We start from the raw sequence: 18,779 nt of genomic DNA, 5'->3' as shown, positions 1-18,779 counted from the left end.
CTTTGGCCATGATTTGATAAGTGCTAAATGTATTCTTACCAAATACAAACCACTGGTCTAAACTCATCCCATTTCTCTACCCCACGTTTAGTTTAAGCCCTTTTGAAGACCGCTTTGCACAAACATTGCTGGAAGAGCTGTTCCTTGTCCGAGTCGAGTTCCCAGTCCAGGCAGTGAAAGCAACAGCAGAGCAGGTAAAAGTTCCACAATTTGTCAAAAACGTGACTGTCACACGACAGAGTCACAGGGTAGAAGGTGGGGATGCTGTGCTGCTTCCTCATGTGTTTTAGAACATAATTTCCCAAGAAATGCCACACAGAGAGGCAGATTGGACTGTACTGCATATGGGAAGTTGAATTTTAAAGAATCCAGGTGGACCTTTGCATTCTGATTTTGTTTGTTTTGCTAAAAGACGAGTTTAAGAAACAGCTGGTAAAAAATTAATTATGCAGGGGTCTGGACCCATGGTGTACATCTGCCACAGGAAAGGTTGGCGTGCTGGGCCAGGAGATGCAATTTAGAAAAAATCCTTATTCCTTAGGATACACAAATTAATTCTTCTCCTCTAAGAAAGAAGGGCAAAGTTTTCCACAGTGCTTGCGGTTCTGCATGCTAAACAATACTTGCTTCATGTACTGTATACACAGAGGGTCACATTCACTGCAGAACACAGAAATAAGCAAACAAAATCACATTAAAGGAGATAATCTCTGTTTCATTTAGTTAGCAGCAAATGGACATAACAGTATGTTTATATTTGTAAATATAAAGTCTGAAAACATAAAAGAAAATTCTGTATAGTCAATTATTATCAGTTTCTGCTGAGGATCTTTCAAGGACCAATCTGACCTAGAATATACAATCCTTTAAAGAATTTTTAAGTCTTTAAAATTACTCAAACCCAAGTTATGTCAAAGCCATCTAAAAATGATGCCATATTTTTTCTTCTTCAGAGCTGTCTGAATCCAACTATCAGTGCATTACCCCAAATTTTTATTGTGAAGTGTTGAGATGAAGCTTCATCATGTGTAAATATTTAAACGAGAGCAAAATCTGATTAAAAGCTTCAATTAGAAAAGTCAAATATTTAAGTATTTCATTTACTGCTGGTTCAAAACAAATGAATGAGACAGCGTGATGGCAGACACCTGCCTTGCTTCCTACCCTACATTCCTCATCTACACCATCACCATATGGATATGCTCCCAATATCCAGTCTAACCCTACTCTCTGTCAGTTTGAAGCCATTCCCCCTTCTCTTGTCACTCCGAGCCTTTTTCTCTCTCCATCTTTCCTGTAGGCTCCTGTAGGCTTCCTGCAGGTACTTAATTTCTTGATGGGTACTGAATTAATTTCTTGATGGGTTTGAAATACTCTCCTAGAGCCAGCCATGAGGAAGAGTAAAAGAGGGCCTTCTAAAATCTAAGCTTCCCCATGTTTGTTTGGGTGAATTTTACAAGATAGTTTGGGGTGTACTGTGAGTCCCTGCATGGTGACAACAAAGAGCACCAGAAGGGACTGTAAAAACAGAACTAAAAATCAATTCTGTGGTAAATCGTCGAATCACAGAATATCCTGGCTCGGACGGGACCCACAAGGCTCATCTAAATCCAACCCCTGGCCTGCACAAGACAGCCCCACATCCCACCCCGGGCCTGAGAGTGTTGTCCAAACAAAAGAGGGATGCAAACCCTGAGGATGGAGGAGAGAGGTCCTGTGGCAGAATGAGCTCTTCTCACATCTCATAATGCAAAGGCTTGAAACAAAAGAAGGCAGATTTTCTTGAGTTGTGATTATTTTCAGAGCTAGTAAACTTGACAGGATTGGGTTTAGAATCTTCAAAGAGGTTTATGTTTATTTATATATAATGTATTTATATATGTTAGAGAGAATAGAAAAAACAGGTAATGCCATGTTTTCAAAGTCAACTTGTGCCTTGATGAAGCAAACTGCTAGACTAAGAGATTTTTTAATGATTTTTTTTCCCCCAGAAGAAATTATAACTGGGATTTTGATCCAAAAATAACCCAGGAAGACAAAACAAGCAGAGAGTGAAGGAACTGCATTTTGTCCGATTTAGGAGTGCAAAGGCAAACTCCAGCAGCAGCCAGCGCATTTACTGACACCAAAGGTTTCTCAGTGCCCATCATCTGCTGCATGTGGCTTTTCTCTGCCCTTGGCTTATCAAGGTGTGTGACACCCATTACTGAGTTTTTCTTTGCAAATGATCTCTGATGAGAAACTTGAAATGGTGATGGGAAACTGAATGACACAAACAAGATGTGACATTCAAAAATCAGTACTGGATTTGTGGGTTTTTTAATCCCACTGAAGGGCCTTGGCTGTGAGATTGTCTCTTTTCTCAAGGACACAGGGATACAGCAAGTCAGGAGGAGCCACTCCCTTCCAAACCAATGCATCTTGAATTTCCTTGGCCTTTAACAGTTAAATAAGTCCCTACATATTGCAGCTTCCTCACAGTAAGATCCAGAGGAATATTTTTACTTCTAGGCTATCTGCTGGACATATTTACCCAGACTTCTATATTAAGAGCATCAGAGTTGGAGAGCAAAAATATTCAAACTGATCAGAATAAAGATGGACCTATTCTATTCTATTCTATTCTATTCTATTCTATTCTAATTATTTTTTTACCCCATTGTACTCGTGTGGCCTCAGAATATGTCACTGGTCTGCACATAATGTGTAAAGCAGGCCCAGTGCTAACTGCAGGGTCTGTGGGTGTCACAGAGAGGATGGCCAAGGGAAGGGAGCACTCCAGGAAACTTACTTCCAAAATTAGGGAATAACATGACTATGTCAGAGAATGGATGTAGAAGTGAATTACAGAACAATTTTCAGAGTGATTTCCTAATATCAGAAGGAGCTGTTTGCCACCAAATGAAATGGGGGTATTTTGACACAGATTTTGTTCCTTGCCATGACAAAGAGATGGAATAGATTTTTTTTTCTCTTCTAACAGTGTTTGATGGCCTGAAAATGGTTTACTAATGATAATAAAAATCTGTACTTAAAATGTAATTCAGTTCTGTAATTATATTTCTTATGCAAGGAGACAGAAATAAACTAGAGGAAGAACCCATTAGCCTTTTTGCATGTATAATTGAACATGTTTGATATTACTGGGTAACCTTTGTAAGCAACTGGCTTGGAGTTTGTGCAAAGAGGTGAACACTTTGAATACATAAATAACAATAGGACCAGATGGGTTTTTGATTTTGTATTCTGTTCTTTTCTTGTTTGTGTCTGTTAGATGCAGTCAGACATCCCTGGCTTTATCTGGCTATCCATAGAAACATCTGAGAGATCTGACTTTTGCATCATCTGGGTGCAGTAATGAATAAGAACTGACATCAAATATCAATATTATTGGCCCAGCTAAATGGTAGCTGACATCCAACTGGACTGCTGAGGAGGTAAACAAAATTGAAATTTTTTTTTTGTTTAAAAACTGTCTGACATTATTTGCCCTTCAGTAAATCAGTGGAGGAATGACCTAGATGCTGCTTGCATTTTGGCCTGGGGAGGTAAAATTGGGCAGTTGTTCTCAAGCATGTTTTTTATAGTCTTTTAGGTTTTCCTAATATAACCAGTAATTCTAAAAATATTTTTTTTTGTTTTGTTTCAGGGAAACTTGGTAACCACTGAAATGACTCCTAAACCTGCAGATATGACTCAAACACAGCATGGCGGACACTTGGCATACTTTTATTTGGACACAAGCAAGCATATACACACACCTACTCCCATATCTTTGCCTGAGAGCCCCTTAATTCCAAAATCATAATAATTTGGAGGGAGGGGGTTTACATTCTCTGTTTCAGGGGAGGCTCCTGCCTTCCTTAGCAGACACTTATCTTTTCAAACTGAGACATCCTGTTAAACACTCTCTGTTCCCCACCACAGTGTCTCAGGGCGCTGAGAGGCAGGTTGTGCCTGTCAAATACAGACAGATGCACATGGCCAAGAAAGAATTAAGATGCCTTGGGAATTCTTATTCCCCTCCCTGACATCAGTTTATGCCATACCTTCTGCTGTGCCAGCCCCTGGGGTTTGCCCTACAAACACACAGGGCTGGCAGAGCAGTCGGAAAAGCAGCAGCTGATACTGAGCAAGAGGAGAATATTCAGGATCTCCTGCAGGAAAAATCAGTACCTTGCTCTGCCTGTAATGAAGCTGTCAGTGGGAGCATGGAGAGCAGGAACACCACAAAGTTGCTTTTCAGGAAAGATGGTCTCTGAGAAAAAAGGCTGCTCGTGGCAGCAGAAACCAGCACGTGCCTCAGCACTTCCACACCAGCTTTAAAGAGCAGTGTGGCCAGGAGAGCTACAGGAATCATACATCACAAATGTTTGGGTCATTTCAGAGTATTTCATATGGCCTCTAAGAGGCATTTGGGAGAAATTCCTCCCCTTCCAAAGCTGTCAGTCATTCAGACAGCAGTCTGTCACCAATCCCAGTCAAAAAGGTTCCTTTCAGACAACAACTATAAATTAACCATCCAGGGAAAGAAACCCAACAAAAACATTCATTTAAATAAAGTAGTCAATGATCCCAACAGAGGAGAATGGCTAAGACATCGTGCACTGATCACAGGAGGAAGGAGGCAGCAGCAAGGAGAGGGCAGCTCTATTGTTAACAGGCACCAAGGCTCTGCTCTGGCTGGCAGGTGGGGCCACTGAGCCAGCACTGATTCTGAATCCAGCCCCAGAGGTCTCTGTGTCACCAAGGAGCAGGACAGTGTGGGCCAGCGCAAGGAACATGATGGTTAAAGGGAAGAAAAAAAAGGAAAGTTGCATGCAGAACTTACCTTCCTGTTGAATGTAGCGTGATTACAGGAATGCACGTGACCCTGGAACGTGCACACACGGAGACCCTAGGAAAGAAACAAACAGCATTTAAATAAGTTACAGCAATGTAAGTTATTCTATCGCCTTGGTGTAAACAGAAAGACCTTGATTTCATGGCTGTGTGAAAATCAAGACACACTGTGTGATACAAAGCCAGCTCCTGGTTGCTAGAACAGGAACACATTTTGTACCACTACTAAGGATCTATCTCCTTGCTTCACACAGTAGCCAGCAGAAAAGGTGCATTCAAATATCCCCAGGTAAAGCCATCTCCCTGGCTGGAGGGCTGCAGTTAGAAGGTGGAATCACTCCTTCCAAAACACTCAGCTCTTCCTCTCAGGCAGTGAGTCAGTACATGCCTCTTGATATTCCACACACACCAACTAAGGCTTCCTTAAGGAATCACAGGCAGGAAATCAAAATTAATTATCTTTTGTTATCTCCCACATTAGGCCATAGGTGACCTACATAGAGCAGTAACATATGTCAGGTGTCATCACTGATATCTGGCTTGTTCTCCCAATACAGGAGCCATCCAAGCACACTATCTCCTGCTAAAACCCCTGAAATCTTCAGGGATATAGATAAGAGATGCCTTTCTCTGTTTTCATAGAAACCACTGGCTTCATGGGTTAAAAAATACTTCCTGTTAAAGCGAAGCCCGGCTTGGAGCAGTGCAATCATATGCCGAAGAACAAATTTTCCCTCTAAGAAAGCATTTTATTAACACTGCAATTGAAAGACAATTTGTTGCATTTTTCTGGAGAGTTGAAAAGACCCAACCACAAGATCTGAAATTCCACTACTCATCCTTATTTTGGATCAGTCTCACAGGAGCAGGGGTAACATACGTTAACCATACGTCTGTTATGCTTTTGGAGTTTATATCATCAGCTTAATCCCATTTTATTTTCCTGATTCAAAAAAAAAAAAAAAATCACTCCTACTCTGACATAAGAAATTTGAATTCTCTTTTTCACTGACAAAATCTACATTTTTATCATCAGCACGTCTAGCAGCATATTCTCACTGTTTGCAACAAGCCCTTTCAGAAAGCAGTTAATGAGCTTTGACCACAAAGTAATTCAGGAGGGATGCTCCCTGATAATGCTCTGTGGTTCATACTACATCTCTGAACCACTCAGGAGAACTCAGCCCAACAAAGCAGCAGTTGAAGGGGATTACATTGTTGTTGTAGATATCTCAGGGGTTAAGAGCAAAGAGGGAAAGGAGCTATTGAGGCTGAAGAGCAGTGCTGACGCAGAAACATATGGGGATTCATTATCTGCAGATAAATTCCAGTGGAAAATTAGAAGACAGTTCTTGAACAGAGAGATACAAAAACGTACTCCACTCCAAGTAGTGGGGATAAAAAAAATCTCATTACTATAAGAAGCTGCTTGAAAAGCCTGGAAATAAATGACCTTCTCCTGTATGTGATCTTTTGCCTGGACTTGGAGACCAAGGAGGCTCTTTCCAGTCTTGCTCATATGGCATTAGAATACAAATCTCTGATAAAGCCCATCATTTAATGCTGCACCAAATTCCTTTTGTTTAAAAAAATGTCACCCAAAGGAGCAAGCAGGCAACTTTTGGCAAGTGCCATTTTGTATCTCATTGTATTTTTCATCTACCTCTCTGTTGAAGTAGTTTCTGTCCAAGGCCACATGGCTATTGTGATCATACTAGGAAATTGGCATTATTCCCACAAAAGGATTGCAAGGCAACAAGAGAAAAGGGCTCTGAACTATTAAAAGCTCTGTATTTGAAGAGCACACCATCCACCTTAAGCATAAAAAGGTTACCAGAACACAGTTCTTGAGTCCTCCATGGTTTTCAAGAGAGTTACAAGGGGAAAGAGTGCTAAAAAACCAACTCCAAAACCCCTGCATATTTATAAGTTAGATATTAGATATAGGCTAGATATCAGGAAAAGGTTCTTCCCCCAGAGGTTGTGGGGCACTGAACAGGCTCCCCAGGGAATGGGGCACAGCCCCAAGGTTGCCAGAGCCCAAGGGACAGGGTGGGATTGTTCGGGTGTCTGTGCAGGACCAGGAGCTGGACTGATGATCCCAGTGGATCCCTTCCAGCCCAGCAGATTCTTTGATTCTGTGATTTCTAAGTAATAAAACATGAACCAATAAATGCTGATAGAAGGAAAACTTTAATAATTACAAAACCGCTGCTGGAATAGAAATGCGATTACACAAAATTCCCTAAGACTGACAGGCAACTTAATTTGATAAAGGTAACAGGATAGGAGACAAAGATAACCAAACTACATATAAGCTGTCTAGTGAGAAAAAATGTCAAGGACATGAGATGTACCTTGTGGCCCAGCAGCAATATCGATTGCACCCAGCCCATGGTAACAAACCAAGTGTCGGTGCATGTTCTGCATGTAAAAAAGTAGCCCTTGTAAAATAACTGCTGCTGCTCAGCAGGGTGTAGTATTTACCCTCAGACACTCCCAAACACCAATACACACACAGTAACCTTTCCACAAACACAGAAAAAGCATGCTGTCACAAACCAGCGGGAAAAAAGAAAACCACATGGATACTGCACAAAATAGATGTTAACTTTCAGCTTTCCCTCCTTAAGTCAATTCAGTACAAGCCCTCTGAAAAGGATTTTAATAAAAGTAATAATAATGATAATAGAAGTCAGACAAAGGCAATGGTTCTGCAAAGTGTTTCTCAATACTATCAAAACTTAGTTTCCAAAGTGCCACTTTATTTTTATTCAGTGCACAGCTTGGGTTTTCTTTACCAATACTGGGAAATCTGAGTTTTGCAAACATAAAAACAAATCTGGAAAGCTACTACTTGGCTGTAATACCAAATAGTAATAGATATTCTGTGGACTAGAATTCAAGTTACCACTGAGCATTCAGCACCAACAGCTCAGCAGTAAGTTAATGAAATCCCTTTTGCATATGCATTCTGCTTTTCAGTCTTTAATTATAAAATAATCCACTACAGCACCACCAGCGCTTCATGCAGTGTGGAACTGAACAGGGTTCAGTTGCAACCTGGGTGCATCTGCCATTTCAATGAATTTCTTTAAGGTTCAAGTTGAGCAAGAACAAACATTTGGGCCTTGTGTCACAAGGAAAACACCAGGGAAAAAGAAGGAGATTGATGTTAGGACAGTGCTTAGTTAGGGGAAAATTATGGTCCTTGGCTGTAGCCTGAAGGTCTCACTGACCACTTACAGAAGGAACAATCCCAAACTGAGAGCAGGAGCAGCAACAAAACACCAGAGCAGAACTCTGAAACTGGAAAAAGGCCCATCTCCCCCACCTTTAGCCCATGGTCTAGCCAGTCTCATTGCATTGGACACGCCAGCAGTATAAATCATGGAAAATACATTATTATTGTCAGCTGAGTCTGGACAGAAATATTAATGGAGGAAGTCTGAGTTCCATTCCCTCCTTGAGCTACTGTCAATTACATTAATAACCATACAGTCTTCCTCTGCAGGAAATACATTGCTAACAGCGACATTCAAAGAAAACAAAATATGAAGTGTTCTTCATTGTTGAGATTTGGAGGTTTTTACTTATTATTCCCACATGCACACACACATATAATTTTCCAGTCTGAAACCCAGAAATTAACATTAGAATCAGTGGTTAGAAATACCCTGGCATTATGCTGTGTAGCCTATCAACCCTTCAGCTTCCACTGAACGCCGGCATTAATTGCCTGCCTTGGACTGGAGCTAACTAAAAGACTCCTGAGAAAGAAAACATTCCTTTGTTAGAATGAAATCGGGTTTTGTGGAAAAGCACCCTGATCTTTGGAGCTAGGGATCTGCGAGCAGTAATCCTACTGCAAAAGTAGTTAAACAAGGTTTCTAAATTCAAATTATTTTTTTTTCTTCCTACTTTCAAAGGATAAAAGCCTAAGATTTGGGAATCAATAGTAAAATTCTGCTCTAAATCCTCCCTATTGTGTATCCATATAGATATAGGAACAACAGGCTAAGACAAGACAGGCTGAAAACAATCATAATTAATTTGCTTCTTTGCATTGCAATAATTAAGTTCCACCTTTAACTATGTAACACAGCAGCTGAATCTTCCTATACCTGTTTTAATTACCATTTCAGCAGCAACAAAATAAAACTCCCAAACTTAACAAGCCATATTGCGTGCACCTCTGGAGAGAACACACAGCCAAAACCAGTAGGGTGTCATTTGAAAGCTATTAATGTTTCTCAAACTCTGCTCTTTTGGTTTTCTTTCTGGATTTCGAATGCCTTGCTCTACATGAACATCTGATACGAACAAACTCACTTTGCAGGTCCAGCATCAAGATAACAAATGCATTAGATCAAGCTGGGTGTAATATCCTAGTCACAACAGGTAATTATGAGTTTGATATGAGCTTTTCGATAACAACATTCGAGTATGAGATTTATCTAAACAGTGTTCAGATAGGAGATTTATTTGTAATTTCTTGGTTCATTTAGAAATTAACTCAAAGAAATAATGTTCATTCAGAAGGACTAAACTGAGAAAAGTGTTCAAACCACGAAGCACTCAGCTGTGGAAATGTTCACCTCATTCTCTTTATTAAAAACAAACAAAACCTCCCAACAGTTCTTCATGAAAGGTTTAATTGCATTTGGGGGAAAATGAAAGTTCTGAGCTTACATAGGTGGAATTTTCCGAGCAAATCAAACACTGTTATGCTTTGGAAGCTCTCTTGGCTGGACCTGAACTTTTCCTATAGCAATTCAGTGTACTGTGATTTCTGGCTACCAACTCACTGGGAAGCTCTAACCCTCCTCCTTCCTTGTTGGATCTGTACAAGAGTTTCCATTTTCACAGCAAAAGGCAAAAGTAAAACTGTGCATCCTTCTCATTCCCATGCCTTATTCACAACATGGCCTGTCTGCCCCAGCCAGCACTGGGGAGCTCCACAGGGCATGTGGCAGATCCAGCAGAACCATAGCTCTGCAGTCCCTCTGTGCCACAGGGAATCAATCATCTGCGCCTTTGGCATGAAGTGAGAGACATCTAAAGGGACTTGGATCTCTTCACGAGAGCAAAAGGTCATTTTTAGGAGACAGAAAACTCGTTTTCATGGGATATGATGGGTAAACACAAAAACTGGAAGAAAGAGCCAAAGAATATCTGCCCTTTCTAGCTCTGCAAGACTGCTGCTTTCTCTCCCAGCCCATACCAATCATATGGGGTTCAACCAGGGAAAGTGCACCCGGGATGAGGCAACCCCGGGTGTATGGACAGACTGGGAAATGAGATGCTGGAAAGAGGCACCCCAGGAAGGGACCTGGGGATCCTGGCCAGTTGGATCTGAGTCAGCAGTCCCTGGAGCCAGGAGGGACATCCCTATCCTGGGGGATCACCCCAGCAGTGCCAGCCAGGCTGAGGAGGGGATTGTCCTGCTCTGCTCTGGGCTGGGGCAGCCTCACCTCCAGTGCTGGGGACAGTTTTGGTTCCTCAATGTAAGAAAGTTATTAAGCTATCACAGAGCATCCAAAGGGCAACAAAGATGATGAAGGGCCTTGAGGGGAAGCTGTATGAGGAATAGCTAAGAGCACTTGGTCAGTTCAGATGGAGGAGACTGAGGGGAGACTCATCAGGGCCTGAAACTGCCTTGTGAGGGGAAGAGGATGGGCAGACATTGATTTCTGCTCTGTGGGGACCAGCAACAGGACCCAATGGAATGGCCTGAAGTTGTGTCAGGGGAGATTAGGGTTGGATATTTGGGGAAGGTCCTTTCCCCAGAGGGTGCTGAGCACTGTCCAGGCTCCCCGGGGAATAGTCATTGCCCCAAGGCTGTCAGAGCTCCAGAAGCATCTGGACAGTGCTCCCAGGGATGCACAGGGTGGGATTGTTGGGGTGTCCTGTGCAGGGCCAGGGGTTTGATGGATGATCCTTGTGGGTCCCTTCCAGCTCAGGCTATTCTGTGTTAATAACTCATTCCAGCAGCCCCCTGCACGCCCCAGGCTCTGTGTGTGTCCCCCTAGGCCAGTCCTGCTGGCAGCCAGAGCCACTCTGCATCTGCCCCATCCTGTCCCACCCACAGGGCTCCACTCCCAGCAGGGCAGAACTGCCTCCATCTCCCAGTTACACCGGAGGCTTCACGGGCACGTCAGTGCAGTGAGCACTGAACACTGAGAGTCAGAGCACTGAGCAAATCTGGAGAACAGTTTTGCCATCTGCCACCACAGAGTTTACTCCATGAACTCGAGCACAGAACCTTCAGTGCAAAGTTTGCTTCTGTTCTCACCATTTGGAATAGACCCGGCGGGGAAGAACCACACAGAGAAGGTTTCTGGATGTTAGAGCAGGGGTAAGGCCAGGGCATTACTCAGATGTTTTGTAATCCCTTCTTTGGGGAGTAAAATTAACTTGCCACCATTTGTGTGCTCTGTTACATGAGGATTCACAGAGGCAGGTGTGTGCACCAAAACTGAAGTACATCAGCTGATGGCCTCTTGCTGAAGAAAAACATTATTCACTACATTTCCCAAAGAAATGGAAAAGAATTTTGAATCTCTTTAAAATGCATGAACTTCTATAACAACTTTCATACAGTGAAACATTAAAAACTCGAGAAGCAGCATTTTTCTAAATCCGGTAGGTAATAAAATCTAGAAAGAGAGCTCTCCCTGCCAGCTAAGCCAAACACCATGCTCTTCATCACAGAGCAGCCTTCCTTTCACTTCACAGTTAGTAACACCTGCTATTCAATATATCAAAAAAACTTAATTAACCTTGCTCTGGAATACCCTTGAATTACCTCATTTGTGTAGGTCTGAACTTTCACCTGAATGTAGTATTAATATACCTTTTGCACCAATGATGTAGGCATATTAAACTTTCATAACTGGGATGAGAAGTATGTTTCTAGGCCAAGACCTTGTATGCTAAATCTGTTCAAAGTGAACCTCTAAGGCTCTCCTAAAAAACCTTAAAAACAGGAGTTTATAGCAGAAATGCTGACAGATTATATTCTTGCCAGCATAATATAACCTGACTCAAATATAAATGTTTCATGAATTTAAAAAGTTGAAAAAAGCTCCTCTGTTCAGCTTTGTTCTCAAGATGAAAGTGAATTATCTTTTTGTCTTCCACGGACACTTGGATTTTTGTACTGCAGTCTGCAGAAAACTGTAACCACAGGCAATATTTAAACAGACATGACCGTGTGGGATTCTCTCCACACTCAACTCCGGTAAGATACACCAAACTTCCAGCTGCATAAGGAAGAACAAAGGTTTTATGGGAAGTAGATCCTTTCTTGTACCCGATTCTGTGAAGAGAGAGAAATGTCACCTCCAGTTGAAGAGATCACAGCACATGAGCACAGTCCCACCTGCACGGCCCCGACAGGACAGGCAGGGAGGGCAGGGAGAAATGCCTTTGCTGGACCCATCATTCCTCTACAAGAAAATAAACAGTATCAAGAAATCCCTCCAAGATATTGAAATTCTTTCAGTGAGAGCAGAGCTGTGTATTACTGCCCTGGCTGGTGTTGGCAGATGGGCTCATTAGCAGAAGCTGCATCTTCCTAAGGATCCGTGAGGCAGCTGAGCAGACATCACCCTGCCAGCAGCCGGAGAGCCAAATTCCAGACTGCATTCCTCCTGTCCGTGTGACTCTGAGAGTTTCAGGGCTCCAGGGAGGGAAGGATCAGCAGCGCAGAGACAGGGACGGCCAGGGAAATCCTGCAGTGAGTAATGTGAGCTGCAGAGTAACCCAGAAGCTTTGCAGCACTTCCAGTTAACTTGGCGTACCATTGCTTTGCAAAACAGAGCAGCCGTTTCCAGGAGAGCAATGCCTGAATGACAGGAACCTGCTAGGGCAGCCTGAAATTAAACACCACGAGCTCTATTACTTTAATGTAAAAAAGATCAAAAAGATGACTTATAAATGAGCAGAAGCTTCTGGTGGAATATAACTGGAAAAGTTACCAGTGTAGTGCAAGCATAGAAAAAATACAAAATCATTTCTGTTGGCCTTGAAAATTAAATTATATGAAGGCAGAATAAAACAATGAATACAAAATTTAATTATATATAAGAAAAAGTGAGGGCACTACATGTGGGAAATAATTTTCTCCTTACCTGACTATGAGAAGTTGATTATGAGTCTGAAGGGCTTTAGTGCTCTTAAAAACCGAAGCTAAATTTTGGCCAAAACGCCAAATTGTTGCTTTCTGTGAATTTCTATCAGAACAATGATTTTTTTTTTTTTTAGCAGAAGAAAGATAAAACTAAGTGGCTTTAACTGCAAAAGCCAGTATAGAGACAAAAGCAGGCACATACACAACTGTGTTTATTAAGTAAGACTAGGGAGGTGGCCCAAACATTAAAAAAATAAAAAGGAACAACAAAAAGAAAACGTTAAAGGATTTCTTGCCTTCAAAGAGTCAACATAAATCAAGAGTAAGCAAGTAAGATCAACGTTCTTACTTGTCTGACAGCCACTGGGAGAAGGTTTACTTCTACTGGAATAAAGGAATTTGTAAGCCTACTGCATTCACAGTGTGAATTTTGTTCTGGCAGTCACCACACATCAAATGCATCTCAGCCAGGTTTCAAATGGCAGATGCACAGCAAAATATACCAAAAAAAGAACAACAAAAAAGGGCAAACCTAACAGAACACAGCTGCAGTTCTCCTCCACCAACCAGCACTGCTGAATAGCTTTGGAATTTTTGGAATTTTTGGAATTGATTTCCCAAAGTAGAAGGCTTGGCAAAGAAACCAGGATCTGAATGGAAGGGGAAAACACACCTCTTGCTCACCATGATTTTTCCAACTACTGCTGCTTTGGGAACAATAGAACTGTTGACCTGAATGACCAGGATCAGAGAAGAGAATCCAGACTATTTGGCTAGAAACACTGAAGAAGTTATTAATTGGAAAAAGAAGTCCCTGCAAGAAAAAAATAAAAATAAGAAAAAAAAGTGCCTGTGTAGTTTAAAAAAAGTCTTTAGATATCAAAATTAAAAAATCACCAGCAGAAGAGGAGAAAACATTGCAATCTGCTCTTACAAACACACTGTCCACAGACTCTACACAACAGATCCTGCTTACACCATCTACAGATTCCAAGGGAAAGGAAAAAAATTATTGTAAAAGCCTATCAAAAATATCCCTAACCTTCTGCAATTTCAAATTCTGAATTCTCTAAGTATTTGTAATCAAATTCAGGCCAACGTTTTCAGCAGTAGAATTTTCTAGAGAAAAAAAGAAAGTACTACAAGAAGGTCTGAGTAAGTGATGGGAGTAGCTCTGTTTTTAGTAAGTCTGCTGGATAGCTAAGCTTTATTTTTCATCATAGCACTGCTGCTGCAAATAAAAACCTGTATTCAGTCCTGATACAAAGGGAATTAGGCAAAACACCAATTTTGAAAATCCTACCTGCTTTAAAGAGTTTATTGATCACTCCACAGCATAATTACTTTAATCATTAAAAATATACTCTAGTGGTTTAGCTTTGTTAAGTTTATTAATGTTCCCCAATAAACTTAATGACTGAAAAGACATAGGAATAAATATAGTTTTTAATCCATCAATACTGGCACCAGAACTAGTGACTGGACTTTTGGGATCAGAGCAGGCAGCTATTTATGTCACCTTCAAAGAAGCAGGAGTAGAGGGGTTAACTAGAAAATCTTCACCCCACAACAAAACAGATGTCATTAAAAAGTCATACATAGTACATAAATACGTAATGCTTCATGTGCAAGAAACTGTCAAATAATAAAAAAATCCTGAAAAAATCATTCCAAAGCAACGTGAGATTTTCCCAGAATGGTTTTGTCAGGGGTGATAACAACATTTAGCAACTGAGAGCAAGAGCTCTTCACCTGTTTTAGCACCGTTTTCCCAAGATACTCACATCCTGGCAAAAGACTGCAGCAACACTGAAGAGAAACAAAACTCCTGGCAGCCTTTTCAGAGGCCTCTTGTAAAATTACAGCATGACTGTATTACCTCTTAAATTAAAAAAAGTTTCTCACAAAGTTCAGCCTGTCAGAGTTGCCAGGATTAGATCTGGGACCAAATGTATTATGACTGAGCTCAGTGCTGCACAAATATTAGATCCATTGTTCAAACAGCTCGCAGGACACCGCCAGCTTGATTTTACAGTCACAAAATCTCCCTGTGAAATCTCTGCCCTGGGATTTTTCCCCAGGAAAGGAAGGGCTGTAGCATGGGCCCTTGTCTGAGCAGCAAGGAGATGTAAACAGCAGGGTCTCACTAAAGGAGCCTCAGACAAAAGAATTGCAGCCTTGGGCTTGGTGAGTTATTAACAGCAGCCGGCTCTGTAATTGTCGGTGAAATAATCTCATTGACACATACAAGTTAGGAAATGGAGGGCTCATTAACAAAGCCTCCAGCCTTTATTAGATCATATAAATAACCAAGAGCGCCTGCAAAAGATCGATTACGGCCTTTAAACGTTTAATGAATCAGTGTTTAATTAAGACAATTTTAATATGCAAATCAAGCCTAATTATCATCATTTGTTAATGTTAGTCTGCCTGAGCTCTAAACAACTACAGCTGCAAATATGGTAACACCGTCATATTTCTCCTGCCTTTCTCCCCCTACAAAGAACTGCAGAGCAAATGAGCGAGCTGCACTCCCCGTGTGAGAGAATGCTTTCAACACCACATTTCCATCCACTGTTTGAAGGTCAAAAAAGTGCTCAGCGTAGCATAACATGGAGTGGAAATGTTAGGCATTTTTTCACCCACTATTTTGCAGAGTGCTTTAATTAATGTGTTTCCTACCCCAACCCCTCTGGGAGCTTCTTTTCATGAGTATCTGCCCTTGCTCCATGCAGTGATTGAATAGGTGGCTTTCTTAGACAGACTTTTGTCACTCAGAAACTGATATTGGGACTTTTTTCTCTTCCTATTTCCTCTCCCCTGGGAATGGTAACCTTCCCGTGCTGCGAAGCCACAGCACTATGGCAAAGCCCCTGGAAATTAAAGTGTGAAGCAACCAAGAGAACAGCACAGCCTTCAACACTGTGATGGGAGGAGCAGCTGGGGAGAAAACAAATGTCTGTGTTCTGATTCTAGAAGAAGTAAAATTAAAGCCTCGAAATCCCTGGGAATTTGTTTTGGGAAAGAGAGTGGGGCAGTTACAGTACAATCCTGGTAAAAACAATTCTCTTTTCCTGGCACTGCTGCTCTCCTGATGCCACGATGAGCTGCACAGGTTAAAATGAACGAAGGGAACACTGCTTGCTGATCACTATTGATTTGTTGTTGAATGCTTACACTGACAGCGAGGGAAATATGAAAGGCTCCTGTTTGCAACATTTCACAATAAAGAAAGTCACTTCTTTGTTTTTCTTTGCCTTTTAGTTTTCTTTCCTCACATTCCCACCGCTTTGGAGCTTGTAGCTGCCAAGCTCTCAGCTGGTTGAGGGCAAAACAAAAGTTTTCTACTTTTACTTTCTGTAATATATTTGGTATTTCTAAGGAAAAGAAGTCCTCATGGAAGGAAAAAAGGACATGCAGTTACAAAAGGCCACAAGTTCTTCAAGACAGAATGGATAAAAATGTAACAATCAGAGGAGAAATTAAAGACAACTTGAAAAGCCCTCTGTCCAAATGGGAGCAGAGTGGCTTTCACCAGCATCTGGACTGGCTGGTGGATGAAAGAGCTCCATACAGGAACCACATTTGGGTTCATCTGGGTAGAGATCTGTCAAGAAGTCACCTCCCAGCTTCTTTTTCAAAGCTCTTCTCTGCAGACAGCCTTGGAGAATGGGGCATGTCCAATAAAATCTGGCCATGTTATTGCCCATACAGCAAGTTCACACTGAAGATGGGTCAGGCTAGAGCACAAATTTGGGCTGAGGGACAAACCCTTAAGTAGGAGGAGCCCCTGGCCCGTGTGAACTGCAGGCAGTGAAGAGACAAGGGTGGAGAAGGGACTACAAGACACAGGCAGGTACCGATTCCCTGCATTCCCCATATGCTCCTGTGTGAACTGTGTAGGGTTACTGTGACATTCACATTCTCTGGACAGAGAGACATCATTCTGTCTCTCAGGATTTCTTGGGGAAGCACAGAGAGAAGAAGAGAAAACAATCTTCATCTCTGCTCCTTTGTTTTCCCCATGTGGAATGTGGTGTGGAGACTGTTTACCTGCAGTGACTGCTGGGTTGGATTCTGGTGAAGGTTGTTTGGGTTCAGTGACCAGTGGGATCCAGCTGTGGCTCAGACTCTCAGCAGAGAGTCAGAGTTGGTAGTTAGTTAGCTAGGTAAGAAAGAATATGTATGTCAAACAGGATAGTATCTCTTTAAATAGTATATTAATGTAATATAGTAGTACATATAGTATAATATACTATTATAGTAGTATAGTTTTAATAAAGCTATCCTTCAGCCTCCTGATCTGGAGCCAGACATCGTCATTTCTTCCCAGATCCAGGGTTCGCTGTGTTTTACTATAGGCACGGGGCTCCTACATGGACTAAAAACTGCTTTGGGAGCTGTGGTGCTTCTGGTGAATACCTGAACTGGAGGAAAGCACAGGATTTGGAACTGAATCATGCCAGGGAGAGCCTGCAAAGTTTAGTCTTCTAAGGTTCTCCAGTAGTTGTTATGAAAGATGTTGACACTCTCTTACTCATCCTTCATTAGAGAAAATGGCCAGGATTTTCAGAGCTGGAATCCCAGTCAAACTTTGTCTAATGAGTGAAACAAGTACACTTTCAGGAAATACCTGCAAATCCAAGAGGCAGGGAATAAAGTCTGGAAATAAAATGCAAGCTCAGGCACATGTAGTAGGCTTAGTGGAGAAGTTCCATGCTCAGACATGGGAAACAAACACTTAAACCTTGGAGTTATTCCACCAGGACTAGGGCAGGGAAGGGAAAACCAGAGGAGCACTTCCCAAGTTCAGTTCATTCAGACCTTCCCTCAGCACTGCAGTGCTGCCTTGGCTGGTTTGGCACAGGGGATGTTTCCCTAAGAGACACCAGCCCTGATGTGCTTCAAACACACAGGAACTGGGAATTCTCATTTTCCCAGTCACCTTCAGGCTACTCAAGTAACACTGGACAAGAGACCATCCTTTCTGTCCCAGCTGCAACTTCACACCATGGGAAGTGCTGTGCCCTGCTACATCTGCTCCAGTTTTCCCCTCCAGTTATACACAAATCCAGCTACAAGTGGGCAAAGTTCTCTTACTGAACAGTTACTCTGCTGTCCCCACTGTCATTTCACGTTCACCAGTTGAAACTTGCTGTTCATATCAAAAATACACGGAATGCATTTTGACATCTTGTAGGGTCCCATTATATGCAGTCAGATGTCCATTCACTTTGTATCTTGTTAAAGGTGATGGAAAGTTACCACCATTCCCTAACCCCCTGCTATCTCAGCAAGATGAAACTGTTCCTGAGTCAGATATGGATCTGACAACTCCCTAAGAGACACACGCATATCTCAAAGCAGTTATTACTGTCAAAACCCAAAGGGTTTTAAAAATTAATTCTGAAAAAAATGATCTGCATAAGACATGCACATCAACAACTCTGCTCCACAGCAATGTCCAGGCATCTTCCAAATTAAATGGTACTTCTTCTCTGAGCTCAGCCATTTGAACACCCAAGTTCAAGAACATTGTTAAAAGAACTTTGCAGGTGAACATTTTCAACACATGATTTTGACTAGCAAAGAATGAAGTGCAAACTAAGCTTTGTCTTTTCAGAAGGGAAAGGCAAAAAAAATTTATGTCCTCTTAAATGAGAAGTACCTTCTTTGATAAAATGCTTTCATTTGGGTTTGATTACAACCCCCCAACATACTATTTTCATTTTTGCTCATTCTTCTTTCCTGTCTCCCTCATCACTAGGGTCAGCACATACAGTCATTTCTTGATCTGAGAAGT

At 41.7% G+C, this 18,779-nt stretch overlaps 1 protein-coding gene across 8 annotated transcripts in view; it reads right to left on the bottom strand.

Moving 5' to 3' along the window:
* VWC2L (von Willebrand factor C domain containing 2 like) overlaps positions 1-18,779 on the bottom strand; it is a 405,818-nt gene that overhangs the window by 160,664 nt on the left and 226,375 nt on the right. For all 8 annotated transcript variants that reach the window (XR_011001012.1, XR_011001011.1, XM_068196550.1 and 5 more), the window contains one exon: positions 4,832-4,897. Coding sequence is in view for 6 of the 8 variants with exons in the window: in XM_068196550.1 (XP_068052651.1) it covers positions 4,832-4,897 (66 nt within the window). In the remaining 2 variants the exon portion in view is untranslated. The remainder of the gene's footprint in view (positions 1-4,831; positions 4,898-18,779) is intronic.

Source organism: Anomalospiza imberbis, chromosome 7 (assembly GCF_031753505.1).
Source record: "Anomalospiza imberbis isolate Cuckoo-Finch-1a 21T00152 chromosome 7, ASM3175350v1, whole genome shotgun sequence".
Lineage (NCBI taxonomy): Eukaryota > Metazoa > Chordata > Aves > Passeriformes > Viduidae > Anomalospiza > Anomalospiza imberbis.
The sequence above is the reverse complement of the archived record's forward strand: the minus strand, read 5'-3'. Positions and strand labels throughout refer to the sequence as shown.